We start from the raw sequence: 26,346 nt of genomic DNA on the forward strand, positions 1-26,346 counted from the left end.
TCTTACAGAATTTCTTCCAGGAATTTGCTCGGTATTACTCCCAAAGTCGCTCGTGCACGGAGAAACAAAAGTACCAAAAAGTGAGTTCAATCCAACCAACTTCGCGGTTGCGTGCGGGAAGCCAATTTTGAGTCGATGGAGTTGATGTAGAGGTAGGTAGTGTGCGTTTAGGCGTATTCGGCCAAAGTACCTAGAGTCGAAGTTTTTTTTACTCAACCGTCCGTTAAATTTACTCAACTTTCGGTTCTATGTCACTTACTCAATTTTGGCTTCCCGCATCGAACTCTCAAAGTTGGGTTGTTTTGCTATTCACTCTTTGACAACAACAAAGAGAGCGAATGCAAGAGGATGCAAAAAAAAAGAGCTCAAAAGTGAGATTAAAAATACTCAAATTTGGGTTTTCTTGTTTTTCAGTGTGGGATTTTTCGGAGTTCCTCCTGTGTTGTATTAAAAAATGCGTTATTTCGCTTAGAGTTCTATTACAAGTTTAATTTATTGTGTTATACGTACGTTTTTAACTTGTAAACTTTACCCAAGTTCAATGCACATTTATAGTGCTCTGAAGTGATAGGGCACTATGAGAAATCATTGGTATCATTTTGATGGCCTACATTTAGGTAATTTCGGGTAATTAATAACTGGAGGATATTGTAGGCCCTTACCTAACAGGGACATCAAAATGTAGACGTCTCACATTAAAATCTGATTCAGGGTGCCCCCTTAGGATTAGAAATTCCTAGACCAAAACTCAAGCTATGAAAGCAACTAATGCTGCGAACGAAAGGCAATCTGCCAGAGAAAATACGATTATAGGATTGACTGATGGACCAATAACATTAATAAAACCTTGCCATCCTGTCATCGGAAATTGTTATCCATTAGGGTTACATGGCAAAAATATACGTTTTGCATTGTGTTTGTCCATTTGTGATGTCCTAGTGTATTACGCATTTGTAGTGTTCCATTACAATATGGCATATTTTAATATGCATTTGTAGTGCTTCATTATTTTTTCGTAATAATGGCGCCCAACGTGGGGCTGAATCAGATTTTAATGTGAGACGTCTACATTTTGATGTCCCTGTTAGGGAAGGGCCTACACATATCCTCCAGTTATTAATTGCCCGAAATTACCGAAATGTAGGCCATCAAAATGATATCAATGATTTCTCATAGTGCCCTATCACTTCAGAGCACTATAAATGTGCATTAAACTTGGGTAAAGTTTACAAGTTAAAAACGTACGTATAACACAATAAATTAAACTTGTAATAGTTCCCCTCGAATCCAATTTCCCTGAATTTGTCTTCAGAGTTTCTACAGAAATTATTTTTGGGATTTAAACTTGGATTTCCTCAAGAGTTCTTAATGCATTTTCCGCAAGAATCTTTCCCGGAATTTGTTCCAGAGGTTTTCCTGTATTACTTCCACAGTCCCTCACTGGATTTCTTCCCCGAAGTTCCTCCTTCATTTTTTTCCGTGGGCTCCCGAGATTTCTACGGGAGTTTCTCCCAGAATATTTCTTAAAGTTTCTCTTGTGATTTCTCTAGCAATTTCGACCGATATTCATCTCGGAGTCTCTTCCGGGACTTCCTTAGAAGATTCTTGCCGGAGTTGCACCCGGGATGTCTCTCAGATTTTTTTCAGGATTTATTCTTGACTTTCTTCCATTTATTTTTCGGGGATTCTTTCAAAATTGCTATTAGGAGTTCTTCCCGCGATTACTTTTAGAGATTTTCTAACCTTTCAAGCTATGCTTCGTAGTAGTTTTCAAGATTTCTTATAGTGATCCTTCTGAGATTTTTGGGGATTACTCCCAGAGTTCTTCCTGGAGTCCCTACCGAAAATTTTCCCGGGATTCTGAGTGTTTCTTTTAGGATTTTTCAAATACCGTGTGCGCACCTAACTTTGCGCAGGTCCAAACTTTGCGCATTCTTGTAAAATAACGAAACAAATAACTAAATGTCAACATATTCACCAGTTTAATCATCGCACTAGCATTGTGTAAACATAAACATTATTTGACAAATATTTAATGTCCATAAAATCTTTGTTTATGTTGAATAATAAACAAAAAATACACAAAAATGTCAAAATTTGCCTCGCTTTAACACGGTTGCCAAGAAGTAAATCTACTAAAAATCAACATTTTCCTCGATAAAACAGTGCAACGATGATTAATTTTGCAGTTAATTGACAAAAAAGATGATATTCTAGTAATATCAATCACAGTTCGTAAGAAAATTTTCAATTTAATTAGTAAATAGTGCTGCGCAATGTTTGGAACCATTATTTGCACTGTGTTCCTAATTTTTGCGCACTTTCAGTAAATGCTTGTTGAACGTGAATACATGACTTATGAACCATTTAAATATTATGTAACACCAGTACTGATAATTTCAGGTCTGCCTCTCCGCCATGTAGCAGATTTTGTATAGAAATTAGTAGAAAATTGTATGAACCGTAGCACTATGTCAGGCACTCTCCATCTGTCTATAATGAGACGTGATTTGTGAACAGTCCTTCATTTGGATTTCCGGCGGTCAATGTTAGGGACGATTCAAATATGACGTCCACCATTTTTAAGACTTTTAGAACCCCCTCTTCCCCTGGGCCACCCCGTCACGCTTCATAGTATACCTAATACATGGCATATCACACTTTCTCAGACAACCCCAGCCCCCTCCCCCCAAAGGTGGACGCCATATTTAAATGACCCCTTATTGTTCCTATAGGGCACTTGCTGGCTTTGTTAAGTGTGCCCAACAGACCCATTTGATTTTGCTGTGAAACGTTTCGTAACGCAATTCTCATTACAAAGCGTTACCAGCAAAATCAAAGGGTCTGTTGGGCACACTAAACAAAGCCAGCAAGTGCCCTATTAACGGTCACTTCATTTATCAGAAAGCTTTTACCTTTGATCTTTAGCCACAGCACAGGAAACAACCCCTCATGAAGTTTGGATTGTTCACACGGTAGGTGCCTCGTTCGAACCGCAGACGAAATCAAGAACTCCGGAGGCCTCCGTTCCCCCTCCCTCGTAGGACAAAGTATTTCAACAAAGATCAATTAAGGGCACACTACCTGATCTGAATAACTTTAGTTAAATGGGCAAACATTAAATAATAGCATTTTTGATTACTTTTTGAGCAATTCATAGCATGCGCAAAGTTAGGCACACTATGCGCAAAGTTAGGAACAATCGAAGATTTTGTGCGCAAAGTTAGGAACAAGGCAATGGAATAGTTTTTCTATTTTAAGTATTTTTTGGTTAATATTATGATTTTTTTTATATTGCAGACTCAAAGAAGGATCATTAGTCTATCGTATGAGCATGTTGTTCATGATATATTTTGTTTGTTTGTATTTTTTATAACGACTAGAAATTTGATCTTTCTTAACTGCGCAAAGTTTGGTACTTACACGGTAGTTCTTACAGAGGGTTTTCCATAAGTTTTTTTTTTCTTGAAAAACATCCTGAGATAATATACGAAATTCCTTGTAAGGAATTTCCAGAGAATTGTCGGAAGGAATCAGGGCGAAGTCTTGCGAAAAACTCCGGGAATTCTTACAGAAAAAATAACGAAAGCTTCGGACGAAATCCGTAGACTAACTGTGACACCACGGAATATAAAAATCTGGGAGTAATCCTGAGACGCATTATTAGGTAGATTTCAGGGGAAATTCAAAGGAAATACGGCAGAATTGCAAGGAGGTATCCTCTCCTCTTCTTGGCATAACGTCCTCACTGAGACAAAGCCTGCTTCTCTGCTTAGTGTTCAATGAGCACTTCCACAGTTTTTAACTGAGAGCTTTCTCTGCCAATGACCATTTTGCATGTGTACATCGTGTGGCAGGCACAAAGATGCTCTATGCCCAAGGAAGTCAAGGAAATTTCCTTTACGAAAAGATCCTGGACCGACCGGGAATCGAACCCGTCACCCTCAGCATGATCATGCTGAATACCCGTGCGTTTACCGCCTTGGCTACATGGGCCCTCAAGGAGGTATCTCGGAAGGAATTCGCTCAGTCCCCAAACCCTTAATCTTAACATCACTGTGGTGTGTAACTTGACATCTACAATAAATGGTTCATAGGCTTCATAAAACGATTTAGTTATCATTTTCACGATCCATATACAGTAAAAACATTATATGTAGCCTATGTACGTTCAATTCTAGAATACTGTAGCATAGTTTGGTCACCATTTTCGGTTACACATGAAAGTCGTATAGAATCAATTCAGAAACAATTTCTACTATTTGCGCTTCGAAAATTAGGTTGGACAAGGTTACCTCTTCCGTCTTATGAAGCACGATGTATGCTCATTAACATTCAAACACTAAAAGAACGACGCGAATTTGCCATGTTATCATTTGTAAACGACATCGTTTCGCAGCGTATTGATTCGATAGAGCTTCTTTCAAAATTAAACTTGTATGCTCCCTCTCGACAACTACGAAATCGTAGTATTTTTTATACAAACCATCACCGTACTAATTATGCTAAATTTGGTCCCCTCAACCAAATAATGACAACCTACAATAAATTTTGCGAAACTATAGATTTTACTATGACGAAATCACAACTAAAAAAAATATTCACATCAAATCGTAGTTAAACATAAAATAAGCAAACAGTTCTAGTTTTAAGTTAAAATTGTATTGGAACGGTCTACTTATGATTGACTAAATGAAATAAATAAATAAATAAATAAATAAATAAATAAATAAATAAATAAATAAATCAATATTCAATGATTTCAGATTGCCAAGAAAGTCGGTCTGGAAGATCACGCCGAAGAAACAGCCAAAATGCTACTAAACATGTACGACCTGTTCGTCAAAAAGGATGCCCTACTGATCGAAATCAATCCCTATGCCGAGGATGCTGGTGAAACATGTAAGTAGAAACATTTCTGATTGCCAAGGCCACGTAAAAACCAGTAGAAAAGCTAGTAGTTAAAAAGTCATGAAACTAGAGAAAATCAACTCCCAAGCCTAGATTGGAAATCATGTCACTTACAGTATACCATTTTTCTCTTCTCTCCTTCATGCACAAAAAAAAATCGAACATACGACAAAAACAAAACTTTCACAAATACACACGTAACTTCTGTCCCATTGTTTACCGGATTCCCCTCTACGCACAAACAACTCCATATCCACGTTCTTTGAATCCAATACCTATTGTGTGCATTCGTGTGTTTGTGTGAACCCATCCCACTTTAATGCACTGAACCAAAAAAACCCTCTGCACTTTGCCGACTTCACTGCACGGTTTCTGCGCACTTCTGTCGCTATTGTAAAAAAAAAAAAAAAAACAATCCAAATTCCAAACGTGTGTGTGTACAATGCGTGTGTTCGAACAACAACAAAATTTGCACAAAATTGGCCTACCGTTAATTCGAAACCTGAATCTAAACAATTGAACGAACGAAACACGCGCAGCCTCAGAGTGTAAGTATGATAAAAGTTCGGTCTCTTAGGGCAAAATCTTTTTTTCCGCTTATCCCTCTGGGAAAATCTTCTGGAATGCTTTTGGTACGCTGCTGGGTTGTGGTTGCTTTCTGCTTTCTTATGTGTTTATGTACATTTTTTTTTCAATATAGTTTTCGAATATTCTGCATGTTTAGATGGTTTTGTATCGGTTTAGTTGGGGTGTTTGGGACTTCTAAAAACTGTATCCACTTCTACCGTCGCTGTAACTAAACGCTTTCCTTCCCACGACTTTGAAAAACTGTTTCGATGCCAAGAGAGCGTTTCCGAAAAAAGTGCTTGAACAAAAGTTATTGCAAATTTGTCAAATTTTTCGAAATCAACGGAAAAGCTTTTACTTGTAAATCAACAGTTTTTTGGTTTTATTTTGATTCCACTATTGAAACAAGTAGTTCACTGTTGGGTTTACCTAATGACAATGAGATTACAATCATATTCTATAAACTATTGCATCATATTCATCCAATTCCTTTTGTCTCGAGTTCGTCGAAAGTCGATGGTATTCTAGAGCACCCATGAGAAATAGAGGGTTAAGTATGGTTGAATATAGAGAAAAAGTTATGCATAGTTTTTTTCACTGTAATCTGTACATAGAATCGATTTTTGATATAAAAAAATTAAAAACAAATAGATCCGTGATGAATAATTCCCAGTGTATTTGTTTATAAAAGTCCTTCAAATATCTTCGAAAACATCATTTTCAATTTAACAAACCGATTTCGAATTATTTTTAAGAAGAAAATTAGGTGGTTACCGACGGTAAGCTTATCGTCGATCATCACCCTCAATTGTTTGACAGAGCGCTTGGAAGGGACAGTGTAATGGCCTAGTACACAAATCACCGCTGATGGCTACGCTTAACGGGAACTTAAACTACAAAATCTCGTCGAACATGCCATTGCATAACATCAGACCCAATGATAGCACCTTACGAAACTTCTGAAGTGATGTGAAAGCACTTTCGACGCACCTCTGTGTCTGTAGTGTATGAACTCGATTTTAGAAACAGCTTTCGAGAATATTGTAGGTATAGTTATCCGGAAATTCCAAGTTTATCGAATACATTCCTTACGTCCCACTACTGGCCATTATTTCACAGCAACGAATTCCTCTTCTCTTACGACACCGACAAGATAGCGTCTACGGTCGATCTCCCTTTCCGGAAGCAGAACTGGTTACTCGAGAGGCCATTTACTGGGGCCTTACCTACTCTAAAGGATGTTCCAATTCTCGCAAGTACCTAGTCGGTTACCCAACCTTTATCGCCAGCCCCGGCTCCCTGCGCTTGCGATCCTACGAAAGGAGGCCAAGGACTCGGATCATGACGCGAAAAGATCCCTTATATGATTCTCTTCAGTATCTCTGGAGACTGTTCGGTAGGAGCCATTACACCTATTGTCTTGGCCATCACGACCCTGTAGCCATCACTCCACGGATTCGTATTGGCACTCTGACAGAGACCTTCACAGCAGGCCTTCTTGTTTGCCCTTATATCGGCATCGTGCGCGAGTTTAGCAGCCGCGAACTCCCGCTCCTTATCAATACGTACTGGTACTTGCTGCATCCGTTGTCTAGTCCGTAGACAGGTTCGGCGTAGGGTTGCAATAGCTTGAGTTCACCAGTGCGCCGGTAATCTCCCATTCCTAAGATGGACTTGTCTATAGGCAGGGTCACATCGCATGCACGCGAGAATATCGCTACCAGCTTTAGGCACCGATATTACTGCCGTGTGCAGCATAGTTGTCCCATTCCCATGTTAATTTTTCAATTTGACATTTATTTCTATCCTAACAAATACAATTAGTGATTTACATTCAACAATTGAGATATGGAATTCCTTACAGCAATGACATAGAACAAGTACTTATTCAACAACTCACATAAATTCGACGAAAAAAGAAAAATTAAAAAAAACTTTAAATAAGCTTGGGAAAAATTGATAGAAAAGAAAAGCTTAGTTCTAATACATATCACATGTCTAAACGGCCAGCTCATGTAAAAGAGAATTAGCAGATGAGGCGCAACTCTGCAGAAATTTGGGAATAAGTCTCCGGAACCAGTTGTCAATTTTCTCTACTCCAGCAAGCCGCTGTACTTCTTCAGTCGGATGGAAAGGACTCAGATCCAGCGTCATTTTCAGCAAACGTTTTTGTTTAACTTGGAGTTTATTCCGGTGCGATTGTGCACAGTCGTACCAGACAGGAAATCCATTCGCAACCGTAGGCCGAAAAACGGTTTTGTACAGAAGGACCTTCAGGTTGCGATCCAGTCGAGATCGTCAGCATTTTAGTCAGTTTGTCACATTGAAGGCTATTGGCCATGTGGCAGCCAAACTTTAGCTTGGGGTCCAGCGTCACGCCGAGATAGCCAACATTTTGAGACCACGGAATATCCACACCACCGCCGGAGACTTAGCTTTGAGGTAAATGTCGAGCCCAGGTAGAGGTGAATAACAAACCAAGAACTAAAGAATAACATATTTTGACATCATATCTAAATTTGCCATTCTTAAGTTTTTTTGTAAATAGCTCGGGATCATTGTAAAACTTGTAATTTATGAGTTATTATTAAATAGTATAATAACATAATAATAACAAATGTTACTATCATACTATCCTGTCACGATATCAAAACAATAACATAATTTACCATCATATTAAAATATGTTATTATTTTGATATTCTTTTTGCTATTACTTTGTTATTACAATGGCAAAATCAGTTATTCTTTAGTTGTTATGCCATAGAAATTTTGTTATTATTTTTGTTATTTCAACTTTTATTTCAAACAAACTAATAGCAAAATTTGCCCTTCATTTGCCATTTCGCTCTACCCGGGGGGCTTCGACGTCGGGTAAAGAAAATAGCTTGTGATTTGGCAGGATTGACGTTAACCTTCCATTTTCTCTGGGACTCTTGGATGGAGTTCTGCGCTTCCTGGAGAGTGTCGACAACAACTGCTGCATCGTGATGAGAGACCAAAAATCCGGTGTCGTCGGCGAAAAAATAGTATTCGACTCCGTTGATTTTAACTATGTTGGCAGAGAAAATGTTGTATAGTGGTCCCAGGTTAATAGTGATTCCCATAAGACCATGGGACAACTTTGCTGCACACGGCAAATTAGCCAAATCGACATCTAGCATGGCCAGTGCATCTAGCAGAATCTGACCCCACTGATTCGTGAAACGGCTTTCCTAATCCAAGGTCCAGGCGTAAAAGTATCCGCTATTACCATAGACCTTCGTCCTGCCAGCAAGGTAATAGTACAATCCACCATCTGCGTTAATTGATTGATCGTCCAACGCGGAGGCGCAGAGCAGCTACAGAAGAAAACACCGTTTTCTTCGATGATCACGAAGCCCTCGCAAGTAGAGGATGCCAACACTGTGCCCATCCTGGACAAAATTTGCTTGTGGTCCATTTCGGCGCCATTTTGTTCCGGTAACTCGGGTATGATTAAGGGAAGTTCAAGCTGGGTTGGTCAATATACCAGCCCAGCGTGAGCTTCCTACTTTAACAGACTTGTTAGCGTTCGTCGTAGGCAGTGATGGAATTACTCTCAACATGAAGCAATTCGCGAGTGTAAAGCCAACACAAGGCTTACTCACGATTCCGAGAGTAAATGGTGTGTGAGTTTATTCGCAACACAAAAACAGAAACACTCATGAGTTTTTGTTCGTGAAGAACTAGTGGAGGTGCGGGAAGTGCATTTTATTGTAGTTATAATAGCAAATTCAGTGATTATTATTATAAACTAATGCTTTATTGTTCCTGAAAAGCAGCACTGCCAGTCGTTTAAATGCGTTTTTCTTCAAAATGCAAAAAACTCACGACGCTTCGCGAATCACATGCGAGTGCTTGCCAGCTTCGTTTACTCACGAATATTATGTTTCCAGTTCAAAACCGAATTAGCGACATTTTTTCTTTGACTTCCGCTGCTTTTGCCTTGCGTTAAACACAATGTCGGAAGTGGGGCGCTGTATAGAGCACCAGGTGTACAATACAGCGCCCCACTTCCGACATTATGTTTAACGCAAGGCAAAAGCAGCGGAAGTCACAGAAAAAATGTCGCTAATTCGGTTTTGAACTGGAAACATAATAAAGAAGTGCGAGTATTCTCTGGCCCCTGTTGTTCACGAGTATGTTTGTTTTGGTTTGTGTCTGCTCAGCTGCAATCTTCTTCATTTTCCATCTCTGGTCATAGGTACTGGCGGTAGGTACGCTGTACCAAGGCCATCTGTGTCCCTACCGGGCCCATCCATAGCCGAACGGCTGCGGAAGCCACATGCACCTCACACTGTTGCCGCAGTGTCCTGACGAGCTTTTCCGCGTCAGTGATCTCGTTTAGGGGTTTCAGTCGCCTACGCTGTGAGAGTCCTCACCTCGACACCCTCGCCAAGAACCTCTTCCGCCAGATTCTTGTAGGTGGCGCCCCTGTGCTCTTTGCTGCGATTGAGCTCGGGGGATCATTTCACCTGTACGAGTACGTCTAATACTGCGTAAGTCAACTCCCAGATTCATGAGCTTGCCGTCGCTCCGCATCGCCTTCAAGACTTCCTAGTGCTTCAAATTATCAGGCTTGATGATGAGCGCAAAATTCTTCTCGCGCTTCGCATCTGCCCTGCTACCTTTCTTTAGCCTGGTGTACCTATGTTCCTGAACCTCCTGTTTATTCTTTTTCTTACGCTCCACTACGGTCCGGATGTGTCCTCCCCCACATCCGCCCTAGCCTGTGGACCTAAGGACCTATCAATGGTCGCATTCCCCTGTTCTCTTCACTACGGGATGGGCCAACCTTTCCCAGTCTTTTGGGACGCCTGGCTGCGGTCCAACTTACCGACTCTCTGAGTTCACAAGGCAAAGACCTCCGTCTGAGTAGACTCCGGCACCTTCAACTTCACGGGTTGCGATGAGTTGTAAATAAAGTTACATTTTAATATGCTTTATGTTTACACCTGGAGTTTCAATACACTACCATGTGTCTCGGCCACCCAGAACTCCAGGATGTAACAGTTTTGATACCTGAGTGAAAGCTCTCCTTAACAATTATCGGACGAAAAAAGTCCTCTCCATTGACCGTTGGCGAGCCCGACAACAATTCTCCCGTCATACCTTGGGCACTCTCCGTAGGTATTGTCGAGACTTTCATAGAAAGCGTCCTTCATGTTATCGGGTGTATCGTTTGTCGGCGTTTCAAGCTGTAGTTGAAGTATTTGCCTAGTAATCTTAACACACAGGTTCGTTCGCTAACCAGTTTCCACCTTATAACTCGATTCATTGGCTTTCTAGCCAATATGAATCCAACTCCATGTTCTGGCTTATTATCGCCTCTATGGTAGATGTTGTACTTACATTTTCTTTTTCTTTGCATGGTCTTGCTAAATTTCCGTGCGCGTATCAATTTACATGTACTGTGGGTAGTACACGTTGCAACAACTTTACTAGATCATGGCAGATGATGTGTTGATATTTCTACTAGGGTCCACTGGTTGATCGTCATCAACTTGGTTGATCATGTTCCTGAGTACGCCTTCATTGTTACCATTCAACAAACGTTCGAATCGATGCTCCTTCTAGCTGGCTCCCCTCATGTTTTGCCTAACAGCAAAATTTCTTCTTTGTCGTTGCACATAGCAGGCAGTGGTACAGTTTTGTACCGCACACCACTGACTGATAGTTCCGTGAAACATGCACATATGGTTCCGATCCAGGTTTTCCATTGCTGAAGCGAATAAATTACACTATTTCCGTGCTGTCGTTTCTTGTTGCGGTTAATACGCTTCTCTGTTGCTCTTGCCACCCTGTATCACTTTTTGTTAAGTCGGCCACTAGCATTCGATTCCTGGCGGCATTCTTCACATTTTCATCAGCCATTACTTTTGCATCTCTGAGTGGTACCTATCAGCATTTGCGCTGTTGTTGCCACTGGTTAATCGAGCGATTTTTTTTGCGACTGCAAGTTAATGACTCAAATCAATGTTTAGATCTCTATAGAATCTCACATTGATTACGAGAAACCAGCACATAGTCTATCTTGGGCGTCATCCGGTGTGGTTTCTTAGTATCCAGTTGAAGGGCTTCAGCAAGCTATACCTTACTAGAGCCGCGTAGGCGCTAAATGGGCTACCTACTAAGGTATAGCTCGGTATACTATTATCTGTCGTGTTTCGAGACATCTTCCATTAGAGTTGTAGAATTTCAATAATCAATCTGATAAGATCGACGATATGTTGCCAATGAAAGGAGCTAGAAGTACTATAATGAACACCTGCATGGTGTTGAAAGTTGTCATTCAACCCATGTGTAGAGATTGATACTGGTGAGATTCTTTATATATATATATATATTTTATAGGCATTAGAACATCTATTGCAAGCGTAAATAATACCTAAATTGGTGGAGGCTATTCTGCAATTGTTAGTTTTCGCGCTTCTTGAAAAAGTTTTTTGTTGGTTTCATGCATTGCTTGCGTTTGTTAAGGTTTTAAAGGTCATTAAAAATATACTGAATTCTCCAATGAGAACTGCAAAAAAGTACATAATCTTGCCTTGTGTTGTTACAAATGTCGCTTTATTGTGGAGTTCAGTATGTTCAATTATTCTATATTATGATTGTTGTCCTTCAGCGTTATGCTTTCGGAACTTTAATTCTTTTGTCCGTTCTAAACGGTTGACGCTTCTGTAATATATTATCCTCGCTACGCTACGGAATAATATTTTCAAAGCAAACCTTCTAATTTCTACATTCCAATTTCCTCGCGCTTCCCGCGCAACCCCAAAAACAGACTTTGCGCTGGACGCCAAGATGCGGTTCGACGACAATGCCGAATTCCGCCAGAAGGACCTGTTCGCCAAGCGGGATCTGTCCCAGGAGGACAGCAAGGAAGTCGAAGCGTCCAAGTTCGACCTGAACTACATCGCCCTGGACGGTTCCATCGGGTGTTTGGTGAACGGTGCCGGTTTGGCCATGGCCACCATGGACATCATCAAACTGCACGGTGGCGATCCGGCCAACTTCCTGGACGTTGGTGGCGGTGCCAGCGTTAAGGCCGTCAAGGAAGCCTTCAGGATCATCACTTCGGACCCGAAGGTGCACGCCATTTTGGTCAACATTTTCGGCGGTATTATGCGGTGCGACGTCATCGCCGAGGGTATTATTCAAGCTACCAAGGAGCTGAACATCAAGATGCCAATCATCGTGAGATTACAGGTAAGATAGGAGGGTGACGTTTTGTAAGATCAAGGTTCTCATATTGAAACCATCCACAGGGAACCAACGTGAACGAAGCTAAGGAACTGATCAAAAAGTCCAAGCTGCGTATCCTTCCCAAAGACGACCTGGACGAGGCCGCCATGCTGTCCGTCCATCTGGCACAGATCGTCCACCTGGCCCGGGAGGCCCATCTTGACGTGAGCTTTGAGCTGCCCGACAGTTACATTCAGTAATACACGAAAAATATTCTCCCTAGTGTTGTAGTCGAACAAGCAAACAAACAAGAAACCTAATAGCGTAATTTATTTACATACTACTAAAACTCTGGACGCTACCATCGTTGTGGATTATTTCGTATCCCAAAGTCATTTGATTCAACGAATTAACCTAAATTTTGCAGGAATTAATTTAAAAGTGCAAGACCTGTGTTCGAGGGTTCCGACCTGACCACAGCGTAGTTGATATCTCAAATATGTAGTTAGTTTTATTCGTGCCTCGTATGATTAATTTATTTTTCAAGAGAATCCTTAAACGTGTTACGTTTGTTTTCAGTTAACTAGTTATTTAGTGAAGAATTTCATTTATGAGGGTAAAAAATGTTTCGGAAATTTTACCGATGTTCGGCAAACATTTACCGAACTTTTATACATCTTTGTTTTCCTTCGCAAAATCTTTGGGAGACTTTTGCCGAACTCAGGTAACTTTCTTACCGTATTATAAACGCAAATTTTGGACACATCACTTATGTTTTTCCACTACCAGGATAATTTGAAATCGGTTTCCGTCAGAGTAATATGCTGAAATAAACTCGATAGACTCAATGTGTACTGCACCGCTGGAAGTACAGCCTATTATATACCTAGTTGAAATCGCACCTAACTATTCTATCGTCAGTGTTATATGGTATACAACCAGCAAGAGAGATAAGAACCTCCGACGTTTTAATAATCGACGAGCAAATACAAATTTCCTAAACAATGATTTACAAGGTGTTGCCACACAATGCCAACTAATGGAATTATCTGGTGCAATGTTATACCAATGAATCAAAATTGACTGCATACCTATATCCTTTCTCATCAACGACTCGTTTAAAGACAAAAATCCTATCCCGACCCCTAACTTGGAAGGCGGTACACACGACACGATCATATGGTGCGCGATCCGATCGATCCATCGCACATTGGGCTCCCTAGCGACATTGGAAGCTTATTGCTGCGTATATACATACAATAATGTGTTGTTTTTGATAACTTATTCAACTAAGCCACTGTGAGCATTAATCGATATCGTCAAGTTAGTGAAATAAACGAACGTGGAAGATTAAACGGTTCCAGTTTGTTTGTCATTGATCCGAAATGCATTCTCATGAGAACGATATAAATTCATTTCTTTTGCTGCACTGAAAAAGGTGAAAAGAGGTGAAATAGTTAGGCGAATCATTTTATCCACCCACTTCATTCATATTCGGAGACATATAGCGGCGCATCTAGTCCCCTCATTTATTTGATATTACATCAAAATCAAGATAAAACTGAATCAACAATATTTCTCCATAATACACGGTTCGTGGCTGCCGCTCTCCATCCTCGGTCGCGCCCAATGCTCGCCAGGTTACGCTCCACCTAGTCCGCCCATCGTGCTCTCTACGCTCTACGCCTGCGCCTTCTTATGCCAACCGAATCAGTAGCAAACACCAGCTTTGCAGGATTGTTGTCCGGCATTCTTGCAACATGCCCTGCCCACCGTATCCTTCCGGCTTTGGCCACCTTCTGGATGCTGGGTTCGCCGTAAAGTGCAGCGAGCTCGTGGTTCATTCTTCTCCGCCACACACCGTTCTCCTGCACACCGCCGAAGATCGTCCTTAGCACGCGTCGCTCGAAAACTCCGAGTGCTTGCAGGTCCTCCTCGAGCATGGTCCATGTCTCGTGTCCGTAGAGGACCGCCGGTCTTATTAGCGTTTTGTACATGGTGCATTTGGTGCGTGGCAGTGATGGAATTACTCTCATCATGAAGCAATTCGCGAGTGTAAAGCCAACACAAGGCTTACTCACGATTCCGAGAGTAAACAGTGTGTGAGTTTATTCGCACCCGCCTGCTTCGTGAGTAAGAAGCAAAACAAAAACAGAAACACTCATGAGCTGTTGTTCGTGAAGAACTAGTGGAGGTGCGGGAAGTGCATTTTGTTGTGGTTATATAGCAAATCCAGTGATTATCCAACATAAACTAATGCTTTATGCTTCATTGTTCCCGAAAAGCAGCACTGACAGTCGTTAAAATGCGTTTTTCGTCAAAATGCAAACAACTCACGAAGCTTCGCGAATCACATGCGAGTGCTTGCCAGCTTCGTTTACTCACGAATAAAGAAATGCGAGTATTCTCGGGCTCCTGTTGTTCACGAGTATGTTTGTTTTGGTTTGTGTCTGCTCAGCTGCAATCTTCATCATTTTCCATCCCTGGTGCGTGGATGAATCTTTTTCGACCGCAGTTTCTTCTGGAGCCCTTAGTAGGCCCGACTTCCGCTGATGATGCGCCTCCGAATTTCACGGCTTACGTTGTTGTCAGCCGTCAGTAAGGATCCGAGGTAGACGAATTCCTCCACCACCTCGAAAGTATCCCCGTCTATCGTAACATTACTACCCAGACGGATTCGGTCGTGTTCGGTTCCCCCCTATCAGCATGTACTTTGTTATTGAGGCATTCACCACCAGTCCGACTTTTGCTGCTTTGCGTTTTAGGCGGGTGTACAGAACTGTCACCGCTCCAAATGTTCTGGCGATAATGTCCATGTTGTCCGCAAAGCACATAAACTGGCCGGATTTTGTGAAAATCGTTCCACGGCTGTTGAGCCCGGCTAGTCGCATCACACCTTCCAGAGCGATGTTGATGAGCAGGCATGAGAGTCCATCACCTTGTCGAAGTCCCCGGCAAGATTTGAATAAACTGGATAGTTCACCCGAAATCCTTACGCAATTTAGCCCACCGTCCATCGTTGCTTTTACCCTTTGAAGACGGATGGATCGTATGTGCCCAGCCGAGAAAATCGACCATCACAAACATGTTCTAGACTAGCCAGGTTGCATCTAGAGAGGTGAAAATGCCGTCTCCAAAGGGTTAATCCAAGGGTTAATCAGTCTAGTCAGCTTCCCAGGAAAACCGTTTATGTTTATGATTCTCCATAGCTCTGCGCGACTGTCGTATGCCGCTTTGAAGACGATGAACAGGTGATTCGTTGGGACCTGGTATTCACGGCATTTCTGGAGGATTTGTCGTACGGTGAAGATCTGGTCCATTGTCGACTGGCCGTCGATGAAACCAGCTTGATATATAACTTCCCACGAACTCATTCGTTTTAGAAGACAGACGACGGAAGATGATCTGGGATAGCACTTTGTAGGCAGCATTCAAAATAGTGATCGCCCTGAAGTTCTCACATTCCACATAGTCTCCTATCTTGTGAATGGGGCATGTTATACCCCTTCCTTCCACTCCTCCGGTAGCTGTTCGGTTTCCCAGATCCTGACTATCAGCCGATGCAGACAGGTGACCAACTTTTCTGGGCCCATCTTGATGAGTTCAGCTGCGATACTATCTTTACCAGCTGCTTTGTTGGTTTTGAGCTGGTGAATGGCATCCTTAACTTCCCTCAGCGTGGTAGTTGGTTCATTTCCGTCCTCCGCTGCATTGGTATCGTCGTTTCCTCCGTTGCCGTGGTCTCCCGTGCCTACGTTCTCCACGCCATTCAGGTGCTGATCGAAGTGCTGCTTCCACCTTTCGATCACCTCACGTCCGTCCGTCAAGAGGCCTCCGTCCTTATCCCTGCCTATTTTGGCTTGCGGCGCGAAGCTGGTGCGGGATGCGTTGAGCTTCTGATAGAACTTTCGTGTTTCTTGGGAACGGCACAGCAGTTCCATTTCTTCACACTTCGCTTCTTCGAGGCGGCATTTTTTCTCCCGAAAGAAACGGGTCTGCTGTTTCCGCTTCTGTTTGTAACGTTTCACGTTCTGTTGGGTCCCTTGCTGCAGCATTATCGCCCTCGCTGCATTCTTCTCCTCTAAAACCGTTCTGCACTCTTCGTCGAACCCTTCGTTCCGTCGATTCCGTACCACGTACCCGATGGTGCTCTCGGCTGCGTCGTTGATGGCTGCTTTCAGTGTACTCCAGCAGTCCTCTAGAGGGGCCTCATCGAGCTCGCCCTCGTCTGGCAACGCGGTTTCGAGATTCTGCGCGTATGCTGACAAGGATGGGAAACCTCACTTGCAAAGAGTTACACTCACTTGCAGTTTTCTCAGCTCATAAGCGTGCAATCAAAAAACGATGTATGGATGCCTTTTGCCATGTGATTTTGTCTAAAAGTTTGCCGAATAGAGTAGGGGTCTTACACGCATACCGAATTCGTGAGTGAGCTGCGAAAGCAACTCTCCACGAGGTGAATGTAATTTACACTCACCTTGTGGAGAGTTGCTTTCACAGCTCTGGCACGACTTTGGGAATCGTTAGCGATTCCTACTCTATTCGACAAAGTTTCAGACAAAACCATAAGGCAAAAGTCGTCCATACATCGTTTCTTGATTGCACGCTTCTGAGCTGAGAAAATATCAAGTGAGTGTAATTCTTTGCAAGTGAGTGTTCCCATCCCTGTATGCTGAGGCGATTTCCGGTTGTTTCAGTCGCTCTAGGTTGTACCGGGGCGGTCGCCGGTACCGTACATTGTTGATGACGGAGAGTTTTGGGCGCAGTTTGACCATCACTAGGTAGTGGCCGGAGTCGATGTTGGCGTCACGATAGGTCCTGACGTCGATAATGTCGGAGAAGTGCCGTCCGTCAATTAGAACGTGGTCGATTTGAGATTCCGTCTGCTGTGGTGATCACCAGGTGTAACGATAAGGGAGGCTGTGTTGGAAAAAGGTGCTACGTATGGCCATGTTTTTGGAGGCGGCGAAATCAATCGTAGGCCGTTTTCGTTCGTCTGCTGGTGGGCGCTGAATTTACCAATCGTCGGTCTGAATTCCTCCTCCTGGCCTACCTGAGCATTAAAATCTCCTATGATGATCTTGACGTCGTGGCTTGGACAGCGGTCGTACTCGGGTTCGAGCTGCGCGTAAAATGCGTCCTTGTCATCATCAGTGCTTCCGGAGTGTGGGCTGTGCACGTTTATTATGCTGAAGTTGAAGCTGTTCTCAGTTCACGTGTGTTGCCGCAACTCTGATAGATGGTATGATTACCTCTAAACGTTGGCACCATGGATCCTGTCCAACACAGCTCCTGCAGTGCTACGATTCCGAACCCGCGGTCCTTCAGTAGATCGGCGAGTATGCGGGTGCTCCCAATGAAGTTGAGAGATGGGCAGTTCAACGTACCGAGTTTCCAATCGCAAGTCCTTTTTGTTCGTTGGGGTCGTTGCCGTTGGTCTCGGTTCGTATTATTCTGTTGGTGATTTTCCGTTACAATGGTTTTTTACGGCTGGTTCGTAGGGCCTGACACCAACCACCTACTTTCCGGAGGACCATAATGCACAGTTGAGCTTAGAGTCTTTCCCCGACACTCGAACGTAGATCAGCCGCCCCTAACATGGGGATCAGACGCTGTTGTGAGCCGCTCCTCCTGGAGAACAGACGCTCAGGTTTGCCGAAGCAAACCCCCCCTTCCCTGTCAGCCTACGACCAAAGTTCCCACCGGGGTTGGTTACCCGATCTTCTCTAAGGTTGCTCATAGTTTCCGGCCGGTACCGCGTGGAGGTAGGGATAGGAGTTGCTGGGCAGAGGCTAGTGGATCACAATGGGATCTGAATTGCGCAGCATACCCAGCCTTTACCGTGCCGCAAACATTGCGTTTTAGGAATCCCCGGTCAACAAACTGGGATCTTTTTACTGATTTGCTTGCGGCCAAATTTCATGGATACTCACCATCCATTGACACTCCGAGTGATTAAGATGATGCCGTTGATACTACAACGACCTTCATCATGGAAGCTTTTGAAGAAGCATGCCCTCTACGGTCTGTGAAGATCACAAGAGGAACCCCTTGGTGGAACTCTGATCTGGCGGAACTCAGGAAACAATGTAGAAGGAGTTGGAACAGACGACGTTCGGCTGGTTCGGAGGCTTTCAGGTCGGCTCGCAAGGCCTACAGGAAAGCTCTCCGGTCTACTGAACGCTCCAGCTGGAAAAACCTTTGTACAAATGTTTCCAGTTTGAGTGAAGTCAGTCGGTTAAATAAAATCCTTGCGAAATCTAAGGATTTCCGAGTGAACGAACTTCGTTTATCAAATGGCGATCTGACTTCCTCTGATGAGGAAGTTCTGGAATGCTTATTCAGCACACACTTCCCTGGATGTGTGGATATTACATCTTCGGATGAACTTGATGTCTTTTCTTGTAGTTACGATTCCCTGGCTTCGGCTCCAAGTATTGTAAATATAGAATCAATTGAGTGGGCACTTACCAGCTTTGCTCCTTTCAAATCTCCTGGGGCAGATGGGATTTATCCTATTTTGCTTCAGAAGGGATTTGATCATTTCAAACATGTTTTGAAAAAAAATACTTGTTTGCAGTTTTGCTACAGGGTATATTCCCAGATCCTGGCGGGATATTACTGTGAAGTTTATTCCGAAAGTGGGTCGTGCGTCGTATGAAGAAGCAAAGAGTTTCAGACCTATCAGTTTGACCTCTTTTCTTCTGAAATGCTTAGAACGCATTGTGGATCATCACATCCGTGATGTTCATCTGGCCAACGTGCCTCTTCATGTAAACCAACATGCCCACCAATCTAGTAAGTCCACTGTGACTCTTTAACACAAGGTTGTTTACGATATCGAGAAAGCATTCGCTCAAAAGCAATCTTGTTTGGGTGTTTTCTTAGATATCGAGGGTGCCTTTGACAATGTGCCTTTCGATGCCATATTGGAAGCCAGACGGAGTCATGGTATATCTCCAATGATTTCCAATTGGATTCATCAAATGCTCAAAAACCGATATCTTTTCTCGACATTGCGTCTAGCAGGGATTAGGAAATTGAGTGTTTGTGGATGCCCCCAAGGGGGAGTCTTGCCACCGCTTTTGTGGAATCTCGTAGCAGATACGCTATTGAGGCAACTCAATAATAGCGGTTTTTCTACTTATGGTTTTGCCGACGACTACCTAACATTGTTAGTTGGTATGTGCATCAGCACCCTTTTCGACCTGATGCAAAACGCCCTTCAGGTAGTTGAGGGTTGGTGTCGCCAATATGGCCTTTCGGTTAATCCGAGTAAAACATCTATTGTTCTTTTCACGGAAAGGCGAAACCGTAATGGCGTTCGACCTTTGCGTCTCTTTGATTCTGAAATCGATGTGACTGAACAGGTAAAGTACGTTGGAGTCATTCTTGATTCCAAGCTTTCCTGGACACCTCACATTGAGTTCAGAATCAAGAAAGCTTGTATGGCCTTCGGGCAATGCCGGCGTACTTTTGGTACATCTTGGGGTCTAAAACCCAAGTATATCAAATGGATTTACACAACTGTGGTTCGGCCAATATTGGCTTATGGATGTCTTGTGTGGTGGCAAAAGGGTGAAGTGAGAACGGTCCAATCAAAATTAGGCCATCTCCAAAGGATGTGCTTAATGGCGATGTCTGGAGCGTTCTCTTCAACTCCTACGGCAGCGCTAGAAGTTCTCTTTGACGTTGCCCCACTACACATTCATCTCAAACAAGAAGCCCTTTCTTGCACTTACCGGTTACGGGTACTCGGTCTACTAGAGGAAACTCCTGTGAACCGCAGTTCAACACACACCTCGTTGTTTCCACTTTTGGTGAATTGGGACAAAATTGTCCTTGCTCCAAGTGATCTTACAATTGCTTGTAATTTTCCATATAGGACATTTTCCACGAAATTCCCTTCCCGGGAAGAGTGGACATCTGGTTATCTGGAAAGAAGTATTTCAGACGGCATCGTATGTTACACTGATGGCTCCCTTCTCGAAGGTCGAGCAGGTGCTGGTGTTTATTCTCGTGAGCTAAGGCTGTATCAGTCTTATTCACTTGGTAGACACTGCACCGTTTTTCAGGCCGAAATCTTTGCTCTTATGTGCGGAGTGCAATCAGCACTTCAGCAGCACGTAATGGGCAAAGTAATATACTTCTGTTCAGATAGCCAGGCTGCTATTAAAGCACTTGCTTCGGCCAACTCCAGGTCGAAGATAGTTATCGCTTGTCGAACTCAAATCGAGGAGCTGAATTCAGCAAACGCTGTTCACCTTCTATGGGTACCTGGTCATTCTTCCATCGCTGGAAATGAATTGGCTGATGAATTAGCTCGCTCTGGAGCATCACATGACTTCATTGGCCCTGAGCCAGCTATTCCGATATCGAAGTGTTGGATTAAGCTTCAGATTCACACCTGGGCTGTCACTCAACACAGACAATATTGGAATAGTTTGGAGTCATGTCGTCAAACCAAATTGTATAGTGCTGAGCCATCTCTACGGGTGGCGAAGTATCTAACTAATCTGTCTAAGCAGAATTGCAGCATGCTGGTCAAAGCATTGACTGGCCACTGCCGACTCAGCTATCACATGGCGAATATTCAGCAAGCTGATTCATTTGCCTGTGATAGCTGTGAATCCGATTATGGAACTTCGTATCATTTGATATGTAACTGTCCAGTTTTCGCGCAACTGCGTTTCCGAGTATTCGGTAAACACTTATTAAGTGAAACTGACTTCAGAAACCTGAATCTTCAGGATATTCTGTTGTTCTTAACCCGCTGTGATAAAGAGCTATAGGCTCTCTTTAGCTTTATGCGTTATTACAGTGCCCTTTTTAGGGCGCTGTTTGAACCCATTGTGGTACGCTTGTGCGTTAGTACCCTCTTCCAGGGTATTTTTCCTATTTCCCTACCTGTCCCTATCCCCATCCAAATCCTTTTTTCCTTCCTTTTCCCTCAGGTAGATGATGAAATAGGCTGTTATTTTGGCGATGGCACAAATGTCCCAAATGGAGGATAACGTGCCTCTGGAGCCGGCCTTCTGATACCTGATACCTGATAGTACACCCATGCTTTGCTTCAGTACATCGATGAATGTTTGAAAATCTGTGCTGCTTTACGCCAGTGAAACCTGGTGTGTATCAGTGGAGAACATTTGTGGCGGATCGGATTCCGAAATAAACGTTTTACAAATATTTATTTCACGGAAACTTTTATTCTCGCGTTCAATAGTTTGATACCGCACTCGTCGCGATTCAATTTACAGATGTCTGCCGACTCGGCTCTCTCTACACTCGTCGTCGTCGTCCGCTCTCCACGGTTGCATATAGGGGTGCGTATCCACAGCCTCCCTCCAGTTACACCAGGAAGCGTACACGAAGTCCGGATGGTGTAACTTTGACTTTTTTATCATCAGGCAGATACTCGTTAATCTCTGGACTGCATAAAAACGCCGGTTTCAGCCGATCGATTGAAATTCGTTGGCGTTTACCTCCAATCAGCACCTCAAATGACTTTTCCTGTCGTTTCAAAACCTCAAATGGACCCTCGTATGGATGTTGCAACGGTTTCTTGACAGAATCAACTCTCACGAACACGTGTGAGCAAGACTTCAAGTCACTGCTAACAAATGCATTCCGCTTTCCATGATTCGATGCACTGGGAGCCTTCACATTCGCAAATGCCCGTTGTAGCTTTTGGGCAAATTCAGTTCGATTAGCATCGGGACGAACTTCATCGAAAAATTCACCTGGAATTCTTAAGTTCTGGCCGTAAACTAGATCCGCAGAACTACATTTCAAGTCTTCTCTATACGCTACTCGCAATCCCAAAAGAACCAACGGAAGATGGTCATACCACTGTTTGGGGTTGGTACTCATGATTGCCGCTTTCAATGTACGATGGAATCTTTCCACCATACCATTTGCTTCAGGGTGATATGCTGTGGTACGAATGTGATTCGTTCCCAAAACCCGATTTAGCTCAGCAAAAAGTTCTGATTCAAATTGCCTGCCCTGGTCGCTAGTTATTGACTCAGGTGTCCCGAATCGCGCAATCCACGTGGAACAAAGAGCCTCTGCTACTGAATTGGCGGTCATATTCTCCAATGGAACTGCTTCTGGCCACCGAGTGAATCGATCGATCATCGTTAACAGATACCGGTAGCCTCTGGACGGTGGCAGCGGGCCCACTAAATCTATATGCACATGGCGAAATCGTGATTTGGGGACTTCGAAACTGCCAAGCGGCGAAATAGTATGACGAGACACTTTTGAACGTTGGCAATCTAAGCAGGTCTTGACAAACTTACCGATATCTTTCTTCATTGACGGCCAGACAAATCGATCAGAAATCAGTTTCTTCGTGAAACGTACGCCGGAATGGGATAGTCCATGCAGCTTTTCCATAATTGCACCACGATGCTTTAAAGGAACGAATGGACGCAAATGGCCTGGAATCGACGTGTCGCAGTAAACAGGCATTCGGCAATGTTGCAGATTCCGTTTCTGTAGTTGCAGCGAAGTAGAGGTAGATTTCAACAACTGTTCCAGCTCCAAATCGTTATCCTGATCCTTCGCGATTTCATCGAAACTAACTGCCGAGTGAGAAATAGCATCGATCCGTGAAAGTGCGTCCGCTACTGTGTTGTCCTTTCCGCTGATATGTTGTATATCGGTTGTGAACTCAGAAATGAAACGCAAATATCGCTCTTCGTGTGGAAGTCGGGCATTCGATGTTGACGATAACGAATGTGTTAGTGGCCGATGGTCCGTAAATATTGTGAAGGTGCGTCCCTCCAGGAAATGGCGAAAGTATTGGACGGCCATCTTCATCGCTGTTAATTCCCTGCCAAACGTTGAGTACTTCCTTTGTGCCTCGTTAAACTTTTCTGAGTAGAAACCCAGTGGCTTCCACGACGATCCTACAAGCTGCTGCAATACGGCTCCCGCAGCTGTGTTTGAAGCATCAATCATGAGCCCAAGTTTTTTCCTGGAATCCGGGTACGACAGCAGTGCAGCATCCGAAAGTGAATACTTGCAGTTCTCGAAACATTGGATAGCGTGGTCAGTCCATTGGATTTTGCGAGTGTCGTTCTTCCGGTTACCCGGAATTAACGCCCACAAGTCCGCTTGAATGTCGGATGCACAAGGGATAAACCGCTTATAGACGTTAATTAGGGCAAGGAATCGTCGAAGTTCACGTACAGTTGTTGGACGGCTGAAATTCCGGATAGCCTTGACACGTTCCGGAAGAGGGCGAATTCCATCTTTGCTGACCACGTAGCCAAGGAATTCAACTTCTGCTTGAGCGAACTTGCTTTTTGACACGTTCAGTACCAATCTGTTTGCTCTCAGTCGCTCGAGGACTATTCGGACGTGACGGCGATGCTCTCCTATGGACGTCGATGCTATGCAGATATCGTCAATGAATACCACCACAAAATCGAGATCTGCAAATAGTTGATCCATGAATCGTTGAAAAGTTTGACTAGCGTTTGTCAAACCAAACTGCATGCGAGTAAACTCGAATAATCCAAAGGGAGTTATTACTGCAGTTTTCGGAATATCAGATTCTTCGACGGGAATCTGATGGTAAGCTCGTTCCAATTCTAATGTTGTAAATATGCACTTACCATTCAACGAATGTAGCAGATCGTGTATATGGGGTACTGGGTAGCGGTCTGGTGCTGTAGCCTTGTTGAGTTGTCTGTAGTCCCCAACGAAACGAAACTGTCCATTTTTCTTTGGGACACAGTGCAGAGGGCTCGCCCAGGAACTGTCTGACTGTCTGCATATTCCCAAGTCTATCATTGTTTGGAATTCCGCCTTCGCCGCTCGCACTTTGTCCGGATGCATCCTTCTAACTTTCCCGGCTACCGGTGGACCTCTCGTTACGATGTGATGTGTCACGTTGTGTGTAATCCGGCACTGCTGCAGGGAAGAGGGAACGGTGATTTCTCGAAATTCATTGAGTAACTCCCGGAAAGGATGATTATCGTCGATCGATGTTATTCCGTGAACTTCAGCTGCCACCATACTGCCGTTGGAATGCAGCCGTGTAACGCTATCTATCAACGACTTGTTTTTAAGGTCAATAATCAAGCCGTGGTTTGCCAAAAAATCTGCACCGAGTATAGCCATACTCACATCCGCCACTACGAAACTCCATGTGTATCGCCGCCGTAGTCCCAAATCCATGGAGTGAATTTTCCTACCGTATGTTTTTATGGTTGAGCCGTTTGCTGCATGTAGTACAAGGGGGATTTCGCCAGTTACGGTCGGTTCTGCTCGCTGGGACAATGGAAACGTCCGATCCGGAGTCGACCAGAAATCGTCTCTGAGAAGTTTTGTCGAAGATGACGAGACGACGGCTAATCGGTAGGCCACCCACCTCCGCCGTATGAGGTGGGTCCTGCACTAGTTTTTTGAAGAAAAAGAACACGGTTCTCGGCATTGGTGGGCGTTGCTTCCGTACTGCCGGTGGTACCAACAGACTCCACCACTCGAAGCTCTTGGCGAAGATCTCGAAGCTGATCGACTTCGTTGACGCGGTGGCTGCACTTTCATACGTTTGATTTCAGCTGTGAGGATCGCGATTTGGTTTTTCAACTCGTCCATAGTGTCGACCGGTTGATTCACGCTGGCGACGTGTGACGGACCGCCGCAGTCGGTCATTTTGTCCGCCATTTCTGCCAACTTCGTGATAGTACCGTCACTGATGGATAGAATGCTTCTGATGTGCGGTGGCAGACGCTGAAGGAAAAACATCTTCAGCAAATTTTCGTCCACGGCCAACCCGGTAGATAGCTCTTGCATTTTAGCGAGTAAATGCGTAGGGCGAAGGTCCCCCAAATCGTGGGATCCCAGTAGTCTCTCCAGTTTTGCCTGTGGAGAAAGCGCAAACCGGGCAATTAACCGTTCCTTCACAGCCTTATATTTATCCGCTGCCGGCGGCTGGGCCACCAGATCCGCTATGTGACAGATAACGGTTTGATCGATTTTGGCAACAATGTGATAAAACCGTGTCTCGTCTTTTGTCACATTTGCCAACGCAAACTGTGCTTCAGCTTGCGCGAACCACATTTCTGGATCGTTCTTCCAGAAATCTGGCAGTTTTACGGCGACGGTAGCCGTAATCCGATCGACTTGTTGGTCGGCCAACATGGCGTCGTTGGCGTTTTCCGTCGTTTTTTCGAAACACTTTCGCGTAATACCGAAACGTAGCGAACCGACGACCGTAAACGAAACTCGCTCGACGGGGTCACCAATGTGGCGGATCGGATTCCGAAATAAACGTTTTACAAATATTTATTTCACGGAAACTTTTATTCTCGCGTTCAATAGTTTGATACCGCACTCGTCGCGATTCAATTTACAGATGTCTGCCGACTCGGCTCTCTCTACACTCGTCGTCGTCGTCCGCTCTCCACGGTTGCATATAGGGGTGCGTATCCACACATTCAACACGTGGATCTCCAACGCGGAGCTCCATCGTCGATGTCATCAAAAGCCGATAGCAACAGAAATTCGGGAGTAAAAGTGGAGATGGGTCGACATATACTGCCGTGAATCGCATCCCATTTGCATAGGAAATCCAGCAGAGATGGGACTGATATGCGATTTACGACAGTATATGCAGGCGCGGGTAGCAAGCGTTATTCTGGAACCC

The 26,346-nt window shown here is 43.9% G+C and overlaps 1 protein-coding gene across 1 annotated transcript in view; it reads left to right on the forward strand.

Moving 5' to 3' along the window:
• The window catches only part of LOC109413576 (succinate--CoA ligase [ADP-forming] subunit beta, mitochondrial), a 29,474-nt gene extending 15,436 nt beyond the window's left edge, over positions 1–14,038 (forward strand). The window contains exons 6-8 of the mRNA XM_019687266.3: positions 4,767–4,902; positions 12,283–12,707; positions 12,767–14,038. Of these exons, the coding sequence (XP_019542811.1) occupies positions 4,767–4,902; positions 12,283–12,707; positions 12,767–12,943 (738 nt within the window). The 3' untranslated portion in view covers positions 12,944–14,038. The remainder of the gene's footprint in view (positions 1–4,766; positions 4,903–12,282; positions 12,708–12,766) is intronic.
• The last annotated feature ends 12,308 nt before the right edge of the window (positions 14,039–26,346 follow it).

The sequence above is a fragment of the Aedes albopictus genome, chromosome 3 (assembly GCF_035046485.1).
Source record: "Aedes albopictus strain Foshan chromosome 3, AalbF5, whole genome shotgun sequence".
Taxonomy (NCBI): Eukaryota; Metazoa; Arthropoda; class Insecta; order Diptera; family Culicidae; genus Aedes; species Aedes albopictus.